The sequence below is a fragment of the Adelges cooleyi genome, unplaced genomic scaffold (assembly GCF_023614345.1).
Source record: "Adelges cooleyi isolate 19-005CV unplaced genomic scaffold, UGA_ACOO_1.1 ACOO_flye_CR_arks_rails_tigmint_CR_PRNA_30, whole genome shotgun sequence".
In the NCBI taxonomy this organism is placed as follows: domain Eukaryota; kingdom Metazoa; phylum Arthropoda; class Insecta; order Hemiptera; family Adelgidae; genus Adelges; species Adelges cooleyi.
The window spans coordinates 4,432,720-4,453,208 of record NW_026095971.1 but is presented as its reverse complement, the minus strand read 5'-3'; the positions used below and the strand labels follow the sequence as shown (position 1 = coordinate 4,453,208).

At 31.3% G+C, this 20,489-nt stretch overlaps 1 protein-coding gene across 4 annotated transcripts in view; it reads right to left on the bottom strand.

Annotated features, from left to right (window-relative positions):
• The window catches only part of LOC126839111 (cell adhesion molecule Dscam2), an 83,302-nt gene that overhangs the window by 40,068 nt on the left and 22,745 nt on the right, over positions 1–20,489 (bottom strand). For all 4 annotated transcript variants that reach the window (XM_050574154.1, XM_050574155.1, XM_050574158.1 and 1 more), the window contains exons 2-5: positions 5,730–6,068; positions 2,154–2,321; positions 1,219–1,365; positions 393–706 (exon numbers count right to left, since the gene is read on the bottom strand). In XM_050574154.1, the coding sequence (XP_050430111.1) occupies positions 393–706; positions 1,219–1,365; positions 2,154–2,321; positions 5,730–6,068 (968 nt within the window). The remainder of the gene's footprint in view (positions 1–392; positions 707–1,218; positions 1,366–2,153; positions 2,322–5,729; positions 6,069–20,489) is intronic.

Here is a 20,489-nt window from a genome sequence, read left to right as displayed (position 1 = left end):
TATGAGTCTGACAAATTTAGTTTTCACAGATTACGTAACTAAGTATATAATTATCAAGTTTGACAAAAATCAGTTTTTAAAAAATCGGTGATTTATGTCATTTTTGACCGATTCCATTATATTTTTAATTAATTTTTGATAGTTAAATTATTACAAAGACGATGAGACTGAATAGAATAGGGTTTGACTTTTTGTCACTGGCAGATTTTTTCTTTCGACAAGCGTCAGCTTAGGGACTAATTAGCCACCGACTTCTTTACTGGGTGCTAAACTTATTTTGATTCCCTCTTATATTTGTGATTAAGGTTTTGCTCTTCCAAAAAATTGATGAGAAATTCGTTTCTATCTTTTGATTCTTACTATTTTTATGATAATATACTATTGTTACTCACTTGTACACGAAGGGGCACGACCACGTCCAGCCTAGTATCTACTTTGGCGTCGCCCATTTCGTTGGTCGCCAAACAGCGGTAGTTGCCTGCATCTTCCGGTCTAACCGCTTCAAGCGACAACACCTGTCCGAGTACTCTGATCCCCGAACCGGTTTCCAAAAGTTCCGGTTCTATTGAATCCATCACGCGGTACCATCTAAAGTGCGGATTTGGACATCCGACGGCGATGCAAGTGATCACTGCACCTTCGTCTTGAGCCACGCGAATCGAACCCTTCTGAGCCACGATTTCGACCATCTCGTTGTCGGTGGCTTCTGTAAAACCCCCCAAAAAAAAAAAAAAAATTGTTTTGTCTTTAAATCAGCTTACATTGTATTTTTTAATGCCGGATTTATATGATTTGAGCGCAAAACGCAAAAATATATCTATCTCATTATCCGACCCCGGCAACGCATGACGATAGCTCCTCCTGTTGGTGTCGGAACGCCCGTCACCGCGCTTTTGTATGTCTATCCATCCGTGTACTATGGTTATGCTCGCAATTTTGTCGCCATGGTTACCGGTGATAGGTTTGCAGAATTCAGAAAAGGGTTATACAGTGTTATTATTTCGGTTTTCGGGTCACGTCGCAATAATAATTACTGTTACCGGTGGTTTATATGTCTGGCCGCCGCCGGGTACGTTTCCCATCAAGCTCAGTTTCATGTTTTTTAACACCCTCAATCTTCCTCCCTAAGATTTGCCCATCCAACCGTGATGAGTTCAATATAAATTATATGTATACATCACCGTCCACGATGTCCTAATAGGTAGTAAAAGCGCTCACCGTGTACAGCTATGTTGGCTGGCGAGCTGGTCGTTACTTTCCTTGTCAGTATGTTCACCATCTGACATGTGTACGACAAAAATTGATCGCTAAACTCCAAGTTGTGCACTAGCAGTTCGCCGGTATGCATGGCGTGGTATTTACCGTCTGCGAATAACAAAATAATATAGATTTATCACATAAAAATAACGTCATAACGACGACAGGAGGAAGAAACCAGGTTATAATTAACGAACTTAAAATTACAAAAGTATTAGCAAAGTAGGGCCTAGATATCCTGGTTTCAAAGGTATGGGTAATATTGTCGTAAGTGGTAAAAATTAAAATCAACTGAAATGGTTAAAGTGGATTTAATGAAAATCTCTAAAAAAATGTCTTTATATTTCATACATTTGTTTCACCAAACACGAATGCGACATAAACATTAAAAACTATAAGTTGTTTAAATAGAATTAATTTATGAAGCATGTATAAACACGGTTAATTTAAAAAGGGTATGTATTTGAAAACAATGTCGAATTTGGAATTCTGTAACAACTTAATGTATTATTTAATATTTGGTTTTAGTATAACTTGATTTGTTTGCATTTTACTATATCACGGATTCACTTTGGTTTTGATCATTCAGGTCGGTTATTCTTGTTGAAAGTGTGAAAACCCTTAGGGTATTGGTAGCGCCGTCGCGGTATTTTGAATGGAATTTTAAATACACAAAAACGTTATAGTGCTTTTCACTAAGACGCGAGGGAACTAAAAAAATAAATACTTGAACGCGTTTAAATATAATTCGTAGTATTCCTGCTTTGTATTCATAAAAGCGACACGGGGTATCGAGTGCATGTTATGCGGTTAAACAAAATGTGATCATTTTTATAGTGCCAACAACGTTATTAGTGTTATTTTAGTGAACCGTATGTCCATAAAACTTTACTAACCTCCTTGTAGTGACGGGTATATGTAGAAACCGGGTTCTTGAAGCCACGACACGACTTTGACCATGTCTTTCGTGAACGACGGCGCCACGCATTCCAATACGGCCGTGCACCCCTTGGCAGAGCCACCGTTCACAACCCGCACTTCGAGGTTGTAATCTTGTTGAACAACTGTAAAAAAAAAAAAAAACGGGTAAGTAATTAAAATTAAAATAATTTAGTTTTAAAACATCCAGTGAAATCCCTAATAGTACTTGTTCTCGATTGTCGACAGTACACTTTTTAGTTGATTAGTTATAGCCTAATGCTATTATTAGCATGAATCTATGAGTGATAGTAATAAAATGTAACACTAGATTTATTTAATACTAGCTTCCCGTGGACCCGGTTTCGCCCCGGGTTTATAAATACAATTGCAACAAAGTACCCAAACATTTTTTCACCTAAACTTTCCTTATGAAACACTCTTTTTATTAGTGAAAATCGGAATAAAATCCGTCTGGTAGTTGCTAAAAAAATTGTTTACAGACGCGGTAAACGAACATGTTTTATGGTTTTCCAAAATTTTCCTACTTTCCCTAATTTTCTTTGGCAAAAAACTTTTCTAGGACCATAACGAACAAAACGAGAAAAAAAAATTACATAAATCCACGCATATGGTCACGAGTTCATACAAAAACCCCATGGAAAAAAGTACTTTCAGCTATTCCCGAATATTTCAATTTTCCGGTCAACTTTTCCAATTTTCTTTCCGTAAAAACCATATTCGGACTATTATGAACAAAAAATTGAGCCAAATCGGTCTGGCCGTTCTCAAAAGATGCGCTTACCAACGAAAAACATTTAATTTTTATTTATATAGGTAGGGCTTTTTCTTATCAAATACTCTGTTTATACATTTCATTGTTTTAATATTAATATTTAAACGCACAGTTTGAAATTTATGAATTGTTTTTCAACTTTACACTGCATCTGTTAATTGAATATAAAACACGACAACTGACTTCCTTTGCTTTAATATTGTATCGTTTAAGAAAAATGATCGTTAATAGAAACGAATACCGAAAAGGCGTTTATTGAAAAAATGATGAGACTAGTTTTCTTAATAACTATTTTGACATTGAGAAAATTACATTAAAGATAAATAGGGACCAGATTCTTATTGACAATGCCAAGAATTCTAAAGTAAAAAAACGCGAGAAAAGTAACCAAATGAAAAACGCCTACGTATACATCAGAAACTTTTGATTTAAAATTTAATTTTCTTTAATTTTCGAATTACTTACAATTTCCAAGACTGTACCTTAGCCAGGAATCGAATTTGCAAAGGTGGTCAATGATTTTTCAATTATTCTCATGGTAGCTATAGTAGTCAGAAAACTTTCGATTTTCTGATAATACCTTGCGAGTTGTATTCTACATAATGTATAAAACACTCAAAGCTACTGCAAATACGGGGGAAATGTCTTAATAGAATTTTTTAATTGCCGTGGCCTTTGAATAAGTTGCATCAATGACTATAGCGTTTGCCGTCACTTGTAGAAAATATATATAACACTTCAAGACGTTTAACCACACGAGCTGAGCATAAGAGCTTATGTAAGGTATAGAAACGACTACACTGCTGGATTGCAATATCCAATATCATAATACACTAACGGGAAATTAGATTTCTCCTTAATACTTCAAAGTCTTGACGTTATTATATTACATTGTATTGTGTGGAAATTGTAGCGAGAATGAAATTCGACGGCTAAGGAGCACACTTGTAAAGGAATGTATATTCGAGTCCTTTGTAAAAAACAATATATATGTTGGAGTATAAAAAAAAGTGGTTGACAACTCAAATAGAGAAACCGTAGAACTAATATATCTTACAATTTCAATAATAAATGAAGTAAACGAACCATTGTCGTTAAACGCATAAACAGTTTCAACAAGTCGGTGGTAAACCCCACTCGGAAACGTCAATCTTTATTAGGAATTGGTGACTCTCCACCCTACTCAGTACAAGGACATTTACTAGGTAGTACATGTAAACACGATACTGTTTAATATTGTTTATTTGCGTGACAGCGAAGCTATTCAACACACTATATTGTCACACAACATCTCCAACGTCTCAAATTATAATCTGGTTGTATAAATAGGTACTACCAAATGCTATTAACTACCGCAAATAGTTTTTTAATAATATGTGTTTACACTATTTTTGAAGGTATGTACCCACATCTTACTAATCTTCACATATTTCCACCCAAACAAAAATGTATCTAAGAATTGGGGTGTCAGTTAACGTTTGAAGAACACGAATTGCAGTATAAAGATTATTAAAAAATAAATTTGACTTTTATTACATTGAATTGAAGTATAACGCTGGACGCTGAACTAAATGTAGTGGTAAACATTGAAAAGTGAAATCCATTATAAATTAAATTTAGTAAGATAAACTAATTACATAATTAGTAACTTAATAATTTAATTATTATTTTTATACGCAATTTTAAGTTTTCACCAATTAACATGATTCCAAATTTAGCAATAATTAATAAGCTTTTGAATTATTGAATTTTACGATACAAAAAAACGTACAATTATAGTTATTAAATTATCTGTATATTAATTTATGAATATGTTTTTCAAACCCGTAATAGATTTTGTAATTTTAAAAATCACTAAAAATATCTTAAATCATAAATACGTAATTATTTGTATTCTCGTTTAATTGGAACGAAATTAACTATGTTACTTAATTGTATACAAGAACAGCTGCTGCAATAATGCCAACAATAATGCCGAGAGCGAAGTGTCATTTGTATACGAATTTGAACTTCGCTCATCTATTTCGTGAATCATTTAACTTACTAAGTAAGTTTTAGAGTTAATACAAAACCCACCTAGTAATAGAAAATAAAGTTCCCTGTCTTAAATGCAAGACAATACTATTGATTAAATACAATCAATTATAATATATTTAATCAATGACAATACTAAATTAGTCGAGATCCACCAGGAAAATAGTTTTATAGTCAGTAAAACACTAAAAATATACATATCTAAATCTGTTAAAAATGTTCGGGCACTATCGCCATTTAATGATAGGCATTTAACTGCTCGTTGCTTATCGTGTTCTTAATAATAAAAATATGTTTATATCTTTCACAAGGAGAGCAAAATAATATAGTTTAGCTAACCTAATATTCTTAGCGCTCAACCAAGGTTTTAATAGATAAGGTGTGAAATTTATATTTTAAGATATTTATAAATCATAGGTGCATTACATCATCGTACCATTTAATGTTTTTTAAATTACATTTACAGTGAGAATATCTATTAATAATTTGGATGATCGATCAATCTAATGTTAATTTAGACTTATCGATATTTGTATCAATTCATATTTTTGATACTTTTTGCCCGTCTTTGATTCCAAATAGATATTGTAATGATGTGTGCGACTTAACGCTATTAAGTGAAAGTATAGTTTGTTATGACAAACACAACTTTAACACTTTTACAACTTGATTTTGGCTTGAAAATTGTATCGATTAACAAGTACACCATGTAAGACATACTCACCAGCTCTGACGTGCACATCTCTGCTGACTATGGCACCGACTTCGTTGGTAGCCAGACACCTATACACGGCACTGTGCACGTCCTGTCTGTACATGGCTGGCGAAAATGGCAGCAGACCAAGCGTGCCGTTTGAAAAGTCTTGCCGGAGACCTGGCATGTCGGTCACAGGAGTTCCATCTGCGGTCAGCCACCGGACACGAGGCGCCGGATGTCCGGCAGCTGTGCAGTCGATCCATGCTCCGGTGGTGTTGGAGAACTCGTACTTGACCGGAGGCTCCAGCAAGAAAGTAGGTCCCGTAAAGTCTGTCGACATAGACGGTGACGTAAATGCCGACAACCCTATAGTGACAAAAAACAAGTTTAAGGTTTTAATACACCTGTTGTAGTTCCTATTGTATATACAATCTAGGACGGCAATAGCTAGAAGACCCATTATTTTAGTAATTTTGGTATTTTATTATGTAGCACTTGCTCGTCTACCATGTGTAAAACAACTGTATGATTTATATTGACAATATGTGTAGATAAAAAAATCATCTAATAACATAATCTAACCTCACATATTTACAGATGAATCAATAATCTGTTTAATAGTATAACTATCGTATTGTTCAAAATAGAAACGGCCCCGACACAAAAACAAGCAACAGTCCTGAATTATACATGTAAGCAACTCTTGTTTTTAACAATACGATAGCTTATTTGTATATTATACATTTTGATATTGATATACTTACATTTAAACACATGCTATTTACACTGAGTTAAAAATGTATTATTATAATGCATTGCAAAAACAATTTAATATATTTATTATATAGACAAACGATTCACTGCTATATAATATTATAATATTGATATTTTAGATCTGTAATGATAAAATAATGTTAATTTAGACAATAGTTCTAGAGAAATACTATAGTGTAGCACAATTGCCTACACACAACGCCGTGATATTTCCACATACATTTGGGATTTCACTAATGATAATAATAGTAATAATATACAAATAAATGTTATACGAAAAGGAATTTTTAAGAATATGTTAAGCTTTCATTGATTGAAATATTATGTGGATAATTTTCAAATGTATCCATGTCTTCAGTTTTCCGCTGACGTTTCGGACTGGCTCTCTTGTTTCATTCGCTGTCGCTTTAAAGATGCACTCTGCAATGAGACCGAAACGTCAGCAGAAAACTGAAGACATATACATCTCAAAATTATCCACATAACGAATTTATGTTAAACTTCAACGTGTTATTTAGTTTTTGAAAGGTTATTGTATTTAAATGGTCTGATCGTTGCGGGTTCGGCATTCAAAACCGTATGGTGTTTAATTTAATAGTTATTTACAAAACAAACACTGTTGACATTTTTAAATTGTATAGTTATTGTCATCGACTCGTTACCATCCCATTTAAAAGTCTCGGTGGAAATAAAAATGAGTTTAATGGATTTTTTCCCCTAAATAATGATTTTTCAATATAAACGTATCCGATTTGCGACACCGGAAAATTTGCGTACAAAATATAACAAACAGTAACACTGAGTAAATATATAAAAGCAAAGAAAAGATGTCGGTTTGATATTTTTTCCGGCGGGTGTATCCGACTGCAATCGTTCGGGTAAGAAATGTCAATATTTGTTTTAACAGAGTTACTTTTTTCATAGTATCAACAAAATGTAAAGGGAAATATAACTCGAACGTGACATGTTTATTTAATACGTTATTACTGCATATTATACACTTCCTGAAGTATATTTTATGTGTTAAAAGACTTGACAACATGATAGTGAATTCTACTAATGAAATATGTAATAAGCCAAAGTTTACTAAACAAAAACTAAAGCAGTAAAAAGTTAATAACGTTATTATTATTTATTATCTTTACGTTTTTATAAGTGAGAATTAATTGAGTAGGTACAGAATACAATATTTAAAAAAAACTAAATAAGAACATTAATCAAACAGTAATCTCTTGACTATTAAACGATACTTGATTTAGTTACGGTTAAATTTTAATACTTTAGGTTCCACGACAAAAGTTTTTGTTCAAAATAACAATTCGTTTATCTTTAAAAATAAAATAAAAAAACACAAATGTTGTGATTCAATGTCATTTATACATACCTACTAAAGTGTGAATCGTTAAAAAAATTTAAATTTCAAATTAACTTCTTAATAATAAAGTGGGTATTATTATAATATAAAATGTACATGTTTAGTTTAAATTAAAAATTTTAACCTAACCCGAGTTTCATCGAATTAGCGAGTTCTCATTATATTTGTATAAAGATGTAACTATAGTTTTTTTAAAAATCTAAAATGTAGGTAGGCATGTCTTAAACGTCGATGTTGTTATTTATGCACATATTATATGAACTTATTAAATCTTAACAACATATTATCTGCGATAACAATAATTCGTTAAAGTTACACAACATGCAACAGATAATAAGTTATCTATGCATAAATAAACTATTTAACTAAAATATTGTAATTAAAAATTATGAATGAGGGATTTGTATAATTGTCAATTGGATAAGGATTTAAGTTATATGTACTAATTTCTTAGGCCACGACTTAAAATATTAGCAAATATATTATGGTTTTAAATATAACTAGTTTCGTATATAATAGTAATAATCTAAAATTTTTCAAATTATTATATTAATAAAAAAATTTTTTTTTTTTAAATTACAAGTACACGAACGTTTAAAGAGTTACATACTATTTTAGTAAACTAACAAATTGTTCGTCATTTTTTTTTTAATTGGATATGAATTACTGTTTTTTATGATAAAATTATTACAAAGAAATAACTACAAAAGATTTAGTCACAGTTAACGAAAATTTTAATACCTATTAATGTATTTAATAGATACATTAATACGTCATTATGTATGTAATTAGTGTTCAGCGAATCCGACATGAATGATGAGATGACGCTTAGTTTTCAATTTCGTTCTCAGTTTTCTGACATTTATGAAATACCGACTAAAATGTGCGTAAAGAAAGACAATTGAATTTTTTCTTGACCAATAATAGCAACAATTTCACACTCAATCATAATAACTTATATGACAAACGTAAAAAATATTTTTACGATTTTATCAACGTGATCAGCACACGGAAAAAGGACAAAGAACTGTCTAAAAAGCTCAATCCAATTATTGCCTTCCGAAGCCGTACAGTCTACGTATTACGATACTGTCTATCTGTTCACAACGCGGAAGTCCTCGAAATTTTGATCATAAAACTGGATTATAGTCAGCCAACAATAGTATAATTCTCTACATAAAAATTATAACTTATCATATTGATAGTTTTCCTAAGAATACGCCTCGAGTCTGATTTTTAACAGGTATGTTTTTTATAATTAACGAAATTTCATTTGTTAATCAATAAAAAACTTAAATAATATTTGTGGAACACATCTTTATGTAGTTGAGAAAGCTACAAGCAAAAAAAAATAAAATACTTTTTCAAAACTATTTAACGCTCTCCGAGGCAAACATAATTAAACTAATTATACAATAATGAGCCATTAATAATGTATTTGTTTAAATCTTAGCGCGCCACTGTACTTTAATTTTAAACCAGTTTGTTAACTTGCATAGTTATTTTTTAAATCTTTGAAGAATAATTATAAATCAGAATAGAACAAACAAAAAATTACTATTTTTATAAAAGTGTACAATATTAAAACATTAAAAAATGGACTACCTATTAATATAATTATACTATAATATTATTAATAATATTAAATTTATAATAGTAGAATACTATTATTGGCCAGCTTATTTTAAGTTTAATAACAGTTACAAAACATTGTATAATTTATCACAATGTTCCTGGGAAGTCTAAAATGTCACCACTGCATGATTGGTTTATTAACGTTATAACTTAATGCAAGTTGTAAAGTTACACCTTATGTTACCGTGTTGTACGAGACCTCATTAAGTTTTAAAGATACTTAAGAATTGTATTCACACAGTTATTAACTACTCATACTCATACTGTACATAATATGTAATGTAAACCGTAATCGGATTAACGGAAAACATTTTTGTTCAACAAGAGGACTTTGGGGGGACGCTTCGCTTATAAATAATAGAAGACAGTCCTCATTCTGTTACGGTTTTGATGTCGCTCTTTGTCTTGTAATATCGAATCATATCTTTATCTATCGCTTTTGCGATAATGGACAATAATTGACATATGACTAGCGCAGTTCGTCAAATCGATTTTAATAAAATATCTTATTTTTGTATTGTATTATTGTCTGTCGCATTTCCATAGAACAAACAACCGTAACCGTAAAGTACCTCTGAATTAGAGCATTAATACATATATTCATCGCATAGGTAGCTAAACAACTAAAGAATAATAGTAATTTATAACTTAAAAAAGCTAACACAGTAGGGTCGGGGGCATAGTGGAAACGGGGAGATCACAGGTCTACAGGAATTATTATAACTGAATGTGATAAAATCACTTTTAAATAAACGCTTCTATGCAAATCTGTGGTCTAAAAAGTTGAAAAATATGTAGATTTTTTGGATGTTTTTCTCGATTTTGATGGGGAAGGAATTTTTAAAAAGTTTAGCCCTCACAGGTACGATTTCTGATGTATAGAGTTGCTACACGAAGAAATCGGATCAGTAGCTTAGAAGATATCGTGGGTACAGACACAAAAAAAAAATATAACACATCAGTGTAAATATAATACTCTGTCTGGATAAACAGTGTAGCCTCAGAAAATAAGAAAGTTCCTCATTAAAAAAAAATCGGTAAGAAAATCTGGTTTAATCTCGTATATAAAAATGAATTCTTGTTTTTTTGTCCTTTATGCATTAGTGCACCATTCATCCGATCGCCATGAAACTTTGGGAAGTTGTTGAGTACACTTCCGCGAACCTAACTGGCATAGTACTTTTCGAAAATTCCACCCCTAAGGATGACCTCAAACACGAACTTTGTATTTTAAATACGAAATGTAAATAAATTAAATGTTTGTAACCATAGTAACCCAAAATAAACACTTGGTTTGCAACCATGGTAACCACGGTACTCGAGCAAATGGTAGGTGATGATTAAAGGAACAGGCCGATTTTATGTACATACCGATGTATGGCCGATTCTGGGCAAGCTTTTAACTGTTGGAACGGGATCTGGGACTGAGACTGGGACCCTTGAGTAAGAGGAGGACATTATAACCGAAAAAAGTGTCACAAAACGCTGTCACGCTGTTATCTGATAAGAGATTAAAGATGAGGGATGGGGGTGGGAATGGGTGAATGGGAATTATTTTACTCAGCCCTGGCAGACTAAATGTCGGGCAACGCCGGGTTCGGACAGCTTGTACTATAATAAAACAATTATTTTAATAACAAATTCAATTGATCAGTTTTTAATTGAAAATGTTCAATAGTGAATGACGATAAATTAAACAACAATGCGAGCAGTTATTCAAAAATAAATTGCATATTATTGGTACAAGCTGTGTAATGGATTTCAACAAAACGTATTAAAAGCTGGCATTGTCATAGCACAACAGTATAGGCAATATTATTATGGTCTTTGTTTAAAACGAATAAATCCCAACAATATTTATATTCATGACATTTAGATAATGCAATGTGTATTTAGAATTAAGCTGTAAAATTTTAGTTTGAAAAATGTATTGTTAAGAAAATTAATTTTGTACTCTTTATTTTGACGAATTGGTCTGAATGTAAAGTGATGACTATTATGACACCGAATCAAGAAAAACATAAAATTTAAAATAAACGGCATTATGAGTAGGCAATTTAGCTATACTGTAAAGCGTGAATACAGAATTGCTCATTCATCAAGTAAAAATAATTAATAAAATAATGAATTGAATTTCTCGTATAATAATAATAATATTATAATATTGTGTGTACCAATTTTGAATAAATACATCGGCCTAAGTTTCGAAAACTTGTGATGTCGTATTTATTCATATTTAACACTATATTTAATCTGTTGTTTTTAAAATTTATTATGTTGTTATTATTTTCATTACATCACTTAAAATATATATGATAACTTAAATAAGTTTTAAAGATTCTAACGGTTCCGTATTAACGTCACTTCAACAATAGTCAACTACTTGTCATTATTGTACAGCTCTTACCGTGGCGCCGTACAGCTGTTACTATTTTGAATAATAATTCTACAACATTATTATTGTATAAACGACTTGTAAATGTATAAAAAAAAGTAACTGTCAATGTTTGAATTAAGTATTATTATTTTCAATATTATTTTAATAATTCATTTTGGATACAAGTTATTTAAAAAAAATAAATTAAAGTTACCGACGTTCAAACATCAGTGGGTCTGAAGTTTAATTATTCACTATTACAACGCATATTTTATAGTTTTTATTATTGTAGCCTTTTATATCCACAATTTGAATAATGCCTCTCACTTATTCGAGTAGATAAATTTGCATTTTTATCTTTTCCAGAAAGTGCAAAAACTTAGTTTTGCAACTTTTTGATTTAAGTTTTTCACGAAGCGGATCTTGGGCCAGACATCGATTAATGAGGGACCGCAGTTATATGTTATATCATCTACTTGATTACTGTATAAATACATAAATAAATAATTGTATTAAAAAAAATTTAATAATTTATATTTGCTGTTGAGTTTAACTGTTAAAATATAATTAACAAACATTAGTTGATTAAACCGTTGAAATGCTTACTTTTAATATATTGTGTGATATAACTATTAGATAGGTTATTTTTAATTGGTATTGAATTATACAATTTATTACATATAAGATCCGGTATTGAAACTTGGCAATATATAAGTTAATATGATTCTCGAATAAATGTGTATATCTCAACCAACCAAATTCTCTCTTATAATTATTTACTTACCACTTCTATGTCTTTCATTATTCATATTTGAAAAAAAATCACTTTTATGTTTTAAAAGCATGGCAAGAACTAGTGTACAAAATTAGAAAATATAAATTTGTATAAAAAGAATAAAAGAGATACTGCTCAAGAGAATGAAAATTGCTTTCCAATATACCTTGAAGTGCTAGCTGATTATTGGACTTAAAGATTATTGCCGATAAAAATGTCCAGACTTTTAACAGTAATAAATACTGTTTTTTTGTTTTCCGTGTCTTTAAAAAAAATATTTTTAACGGTGTAAAGCCTTCAATTTTACTTTTAAGATTTTTCATCTTATGACAGTAAAAAAGTTGAACCATTCATTTCTTTTAAAAAATGTCAAATCAGTAGTACGGCAACTTATGATAAAACTTTGTACGTGCCTTTGACGTTAGTCTCTAGATATACAAGCAGTAAAGTGTCTCGACTCGACGTCGTGTCGCCATTTTAAAATCAAATTATTTTCATTGTTTTTCAATTTTTTTTAACGTTTTTTTCGCTATCTATTCAATACTACAATAAATTACATAAACGCAACTGTTTACGGTATCTTGTTAGAGTAGCGAAAGTCTAATAATAAGTCATACAGCGGTATAAATTTACATAACGTTATGCAATCTAATATATAATCATAATATATTGTAGTGTGTTTATGAAACGTGCCGTGTTTTATTACTCGCGCCTTCAGTCAGTAAAAACATAAAATATTTTTCGCAATGTATTTTTCGCAATAAATTAATATGACATTTTCGAGAACGTTTCGCAAAATGTGTGACACGATAAAAATGTTTTGTATATATTTACACAGTCTAACCAAATGCCAGTGAACAGAACAAAAATAATGACGCCTTGGTTTAATTAAATAATTTTTGCGATTGCTCAATAAGCTGCAACTGCGCAGAATGTCGTAGATGACTTTACATACACACTGTTATTGGAGAAAAATTCTACAATAAGAGTTTATGCTCTTATTATAGAGTTTTTCTCTTCAACCAGTTATTCGAGACCTATCTATTATTGTATTTATGATAATTACCAATTCCTGTCTTTTCATTCGAATAAAACAAAAGATGACACCAAATGTATTTATGATTATTTAAAAGACAGCAAAAAAACATTGGAATAATAAACTACTTAATAAAATATATTTTTTTAACTTTTAGAAAAATACTTCGGCGTTATTTAAAAATAGTAAACCTTATTTCTGTATGGTTAGAAATTTAGCAAAATATGGTGTTAGTTTATCATGCGAATAATAAAAATACTAGATGGGCGTTTTGACAAAATCCATTTCGGGATAATCATCTTCGCTATTTTTTCTAAAACTTTTTTGTATCTACTATTTTTATTTTTATTTTATAACGGATACAATGGTTATAACGAGTGGAGTAGCCAGGATTTATCAGTGGAGGAGGGGGAAGGGGGCGCCAGTATAAATAACATACAACAAACGTATTTTTGATTTTGTTATACTTTATTTAAAAGTACTATACATACTATACTATACATTAAAGAGGTATATTATAGAAAAAAAGGAATCGGGGGTGGGAGGGGGGTTACAACACCCAACCCCCTCTGACTACTCCACTGGTTATAAAGAGTTGCACCCAGAGTTTCGAAATACGAACGTAAAGAAAAATATTATCTGCAAGTTTTAAAACGTTTTATTATACTTTATTAAACTTGATGATGTAGTGTTTGTACAGAGTATAATATGTTGATAACGTTATTCAATGGACACAGCACGACGTTTCATTAATATTGGCTCCACGTTAAGGCATTTTTTTTTTTTTTTTTCATTTGTTAATAACATATGAACACACGTTCTTGTCAGATAAGGGCGTACGAAACCAAGAGGAGAGTGAAGTGGGAGGAGACGACAGCCGAGCCGGTGGACTGTTGAAGGGTCGTGATTTCCCGAGGGACAATTCATTCACAATCTTCATGCCGTCGCGTCGTCATCGTCCTCATCACCAAGTCTCCACTCAAACAAAGCACAAAACTTAATGATGTTGGAACAGCGTTGTTTGTTCACGTTGGATTTTTTTCCTACAGGGTTTTCTTTTGTTATCCCAAGTCGGTGGCTGGTGTATAATACACGCGTTGTATGGCAATTTATCCGACACTATTTTTTTTTTATCATCATTATCGTCACATGTCCGACGCTTCGTGCATTGAAAATTATTTGCGGTCGCCAACAGATAAAAATCTTTCGAAACGTTCTCCTCGCCACTTGTTGTTTGTCGACTCGGCCGCGTTGGCCGACCTAATTTTCTTTAACCCCATTAGAGGCTGATCTAATAATTCCCCGTTGAAAGAGGCCAGTGGAAAGATTATAAGCCCTTTTCATCCTTGACGTTGTTTTTTTTCATTATTTATCAACCCATTTGTCGACGTGATTAGAGTTTTTGCCCGACAACAGTGCAATGCGATTACCTGCTGCGGTCGACCAGCATCCTTTTTTGTTTTCGTTAAATAATTTCAAAATGTACTCGGTTAAAGAAAACAATGACCTCGTGACAAAAATCACTTTAACCGTTAAAAAATAAATTTCATTGCATACGAAAATGTATGTAGATAGCACGTGTTTTGACAACAAAGTTTAATAATTATAGTTTTCAAAGATATAGCATATATTTTCCCCTTTAATGTTAATAACATTTTTTACTATATTTTCAAATGTAATATTTCGTTGTTATTTGTACATTGTACACCGACTCTGTAGGGCCCATACATTGTAATTTTCATTAGCTAAAATGAAGTAATGAAAAAGTTTTGTGCTCATTATTAAACGCTTTCTTTGTTCGTGCTTTTGGTACTTTAATAACAATCTTCAACTGTACAGTGAACACCGTCATTGACACGTTTGCTTATTTCGAAACTGAGAAGATTTTGGTTTTACAATGAAACTATTAATTTCTTTTTTTTTCCTGAACCCCATGATATCTTTCGAACCGCTGAATCAATTTCTTCATGCAATAAGTTTTTTAGATAGGAAATCGTATCTAAAAGGTACTATATTGATTATTGAGTCAAAAATTTAAAAAATGCAACCCTTCTGCTTCAAAATTAAAAATAAAAATAAGGTGTGTGAGAGCTGAGAATATCTGAGGGTTAAAAAACTTCAGTACACCAGAAGAGTATTTTTTCTTACAGGAGAAGAAAATGTCATGTTTATAGTGCACTCGACGTTTTATGCCATTTTCCCAGGCACTGTATATATCCTTGGTTGGAAATAAAAACGCATGAAATAAAGAGAAAAATAAAAGAACACAAAAACGCACCAAGGGTCATCAAAAATGTAGGGAATAATATGTCTCTTAAGAATGTGAATTACCCGTGCAATATGTTTGAAGAAACGTGTCTCTGTGGAATTTTTTGTAGTAAAAAACAACTTAAAATAATTAATTAAATATATGTTATTTATAATACATACATTACAATAGCCATATCTTTCCAGGTGCTATGTCTGATTAATTCATTCAATAATTCAATTGTATTATGTACGTAGGGCCACGAAAGACATAGCATGTTCTCAATAAACCAATTAGTTTTAAATTAATTTTAATTTAAGATGTTAACGCTACCAGAATATTAGAGATTAGTCTTCTAAACGGTTATTATATCGGTTCGTTGTTTGTATTCCCGCCCAGATGATCGGAACATTATTATTGGTTTTTAATCGATTTACTAGGTCTTTAAAGTTTAGTGTTGATTTAGTAATATTCGTCTATACCTTTTTAGTGATTATTAGTCGGATAGCTTTAGTAAATTACCGAAGCTAAAATTATTGTGTTAAATTAGCAAATAACTGTTAAAATGGTAGATTTAAATATAAACATAAATAATTTTAGATTAGAAATACATACTATTTTACTTGAGTATTAAAACGTGTTTACTAAAAAAAAATTAACGCTATGCCCGATCGACACTCGGCTGCGAGGGATCTTTTTGGGTAGGCAACTTCTTGAGAGGTAGACTAATTTAAGAAGGGGTTAAAAACATAAAAAAATTGTGATCATACGGTATTTAGGGGGGAAAATTGATTACTAATTAAACCCTATGAGATCACTTTAAAAAACCACCATATATATATATAATGATAGCAATAATTATTATAATTATAATTGAACGAGTGCAGCTGTATTTTGCAATAGTTTAATTAGCCACTGTGCAGTGTAACAGCAGCGTTTTTTTCAGAAAGTGCACACAAGGTTTTTCAAAAATTAATTTAACTCGTGGTTAGGTTAGTGTTCATAGAACGTTACAATAGATCCTGTGTAGTTAAATGCGCACAATAATAATAAAGTCAAGTGCGCATAATGTTACATACCCCGTACATTGCTTACAAACAATTCAATATGTTTGCATAACGACCTCTAATTGCTAAACAAATGTACATACTCACCAGGGATACTGACCAGCTATGCCAGCATATAGGCCGTCACGCGGTAAACATAGCTTGGTAAATTACAATAGTTACGAGCATGCCGAATAGGGATTATGCACAAACTGTGTATATTTTACTCTGTATTTTCTGACTGTACAAATATTATAATATTTGAAATGTCTATGTACATAATTCAAAACAGTCTATTGAAAATCCATTAAATCAATATCGCGGCCCGTGCTACTTTAATAATCTGCTGTCTGCATGTAACAGCAACCAAAATATATTGAACTGTTATTTCTATATTTGTACATACAAATAGTTGCATTACGTTAAGTTTTCAGAACTTTACATTATTTTCAATGTTTTTCATAACAACTTGCCTGACAGTTGAGTAAACAACCCACAGCCGAAATGATTTGATTAAAGCAACAACAATAATTTATGGTTTACCTTTCTACAAAGGTTAAACATAAGAATTTTATGTAAAACCCCCCTTCGCTTGTTATTTTATTTATTTTCTATCAAGCCCTAAGTATCAGTCAGCTTAGGTTGGTTATGGATTTGACGGTTTAAAATTTCGGCCGACTGCCGACCTATAGCGGTGCTTACCTAACAAGTTTGGGACGGATCAAGAGAGAACCGAATAGACTTCACCTTTTTGGACAGTCGCTAAGATAACAAAATTGCAAAATCCAGTGTTCAGAAACCGAAAGGGAGATAATAATTAAATGTATTGTTGCAATGTCTCGTAGTGTTAAGTTAGATTAGTATTTTGTATTGTTGATTTTATATGATAAAATAGGTGACTGGGTCTTAAGTTATGTTTTATGTCCGGGGTAGATCTCAAATGGATACGATAAATAGGGTAGATTAGGTTAGGTTAGGCTATTAAATTAACGTTTCATGACCACACCCTTATCTTTACTAAACTGTACTAAAATTTAAACAATATTTTATATCAAACAAACAGTAATAAATAATTCTTAATTATAATGACTCTTGCCGAAATAAACTGCTAACGAATGACAATTTCTTAGCCATTTAAAATGGCCAACTTAATTTCCATTGACTAAACGCGAATTAATAAATGCATATAAACTGAGTTTTTACTACTCCGGAGTAAACTCCACACCATTTCTCTTAGGGAGGCCGAATAATCTGTTATTACTGATATTAATTATAAAAACAAATTAAGAATTATTTATCTGTTACTGCGTTTACTTGTGTGAAATAAGCTGATTTAGCACGGTCTGAATTAAAACATCAGTAAGATGAAGAATTGCATAAATACTTTTTAAATTTTAGAAAATCAATTATTATAAGATTACTTTTAAGTTAGGTTGGCCAAACGTACAATCTAATATTGTTCTTAGGCTAGGCCAAATGATGAATATTATTTTGATAGTATAAGTGTACAAAGATATTCATTATAAATACTTAAAGCATGCACTTCAAACGACTTGTACAAAGACAAATGGCCATTTTAATGGGCGATTTAACGACCTATTATTGTTATTACCAAAGAGGATTTTTCTGATAAATTATCGCTAATAGATAATCCAGGATTTTCTTTAAGAACTCATCATATCGAATTTTGTAACCACTATAATATTTTTGTAATTTAGTTCATCCGATTTCGTTATAAACGGTTTTCCACATCCCGATCAAATCATTAAGCTTGGTGAATTAAATCGTTTTGTTTTTGTATTACTCGCCGTTAGTCGTTATTGAGGGTTTATCTGACGCTTGTGGTAACCGCAAGGGGAAGTCGAAAAAATGCTTTTATTATTATTTAAAAGGGTGTGGGGCATTTTTTCAACGAGTTTTATTGGAATTTATATGAACTCACTCGTGTGCGATTGTCGTTAAGGTCTTTGTAAAGGCGAAGGACGCCTAAGCGTGGCGCCAACGCCTAAACATATTTCTAAACTTAAAATAAAATAAAAAGCCATCTGGACATTAAAAGGTTAGAGGTATTAAATAAAAATACCTGAATATAATTATTGAATAGCTTAAAGATTGTCCATAGTATTAATAAAATATAAGATAAATATACCACACATCGTTTATTTTTAAGTCACAGCACTTCAGAGTAATTCAGATTTCGACTTACCAATAATTGTAATCATATTTTGATATGATAAAACAAACTTTGCCAGTTTTTAGGTTTCCATGATAAAATAATTGTGGAACAGTTACTTTATAATTATACGGGGATGTTGTGAGCACAGAAGCTAATTTTTGTATTTTTTGTGTTGTTTTAACGAGTGCGTGTAATTGTAATTTATGTTTTACAGCCGGTATAACTTTGTTAAAACTTTTAAAAAAACCTGAGCATTGAAAATGTTTTTTTTTTTTAAAAGAGACGAACCGTCGTTTATACTCGATAAAAGGAACATTTTGTTTTTTTTTTTTTTTACTGCAAATTCTACTCGTTGGGTTTTTTCAAGACCTTTTTTTTCGTATCTCGCGCGAGACATTTAATGCAATTGACTACTTTATTATATTTTCAACCCATTTTTATGTTTTAATATATTTTGTTTTTCGACCTGAATGATAACAACAATAATAATAATTTTTAAAGCGAGTGGCTGTAGACGAACGACTAACCGCAAGTATTGCGCTTATTTGATACGTTTGCATGGACCGACGATAAGCTTACGCTTTGGTGTAAAAGTATAAGTGGTAAAAAAACAAAACAAAAAGGCCACATAAACTTGATACAGACGACGATGATGCACACAATAAAACACCATCATTATTGTTACTTGTTAGGGTTTAAAGTGATATGGAATTTCTATGACAAATACCACACAATTTCACGTCGGGTGTTGTTTACACACGGTTTTACGGAGAGGTATTAATTATTTCGAGTCGTCTCACTAGCAGAAAGACCTAGCCTGGTATTCTCGTCCTTTGTACAGTACAATACGACCAGGAAAAGTACGCGACATTGAAGGCTTTTAGGAAGAAAAAAGTAACAACCAAAATAATACTAACATAAAAGATATGTCTAACGCAAAGGTATTTTTTTATTTCAGCCACAATTCACAAATACACAGTCGCATACCGTTTTCATGCTGCAAAATGATATTATGTATTTTGTATAAGAGCGCCATTCGAACGGGTCGAAGAACTAAATTTTAACATCTCAAATTTGTTTCATACGAATCAACGAGCAGTGGTATTTTCATATCTATATTAAATGTTTTATGAAAATGAAAATATATAATTTATATTTCTTATATAGTATTTGTAATTAATAAATAATACATTTTTTTAAACTCGACTGTAAATTTTCTACAAATTACATCATTAACTCGCTTAGGGTCAAATATACTCAGTTTGGAACAGTAAAAAAAAAAGTACTTTGTAGTAAAACCAATAGTCTGGTCAAAAACGCTGGCTGTTAAAAATTCTCATCGATT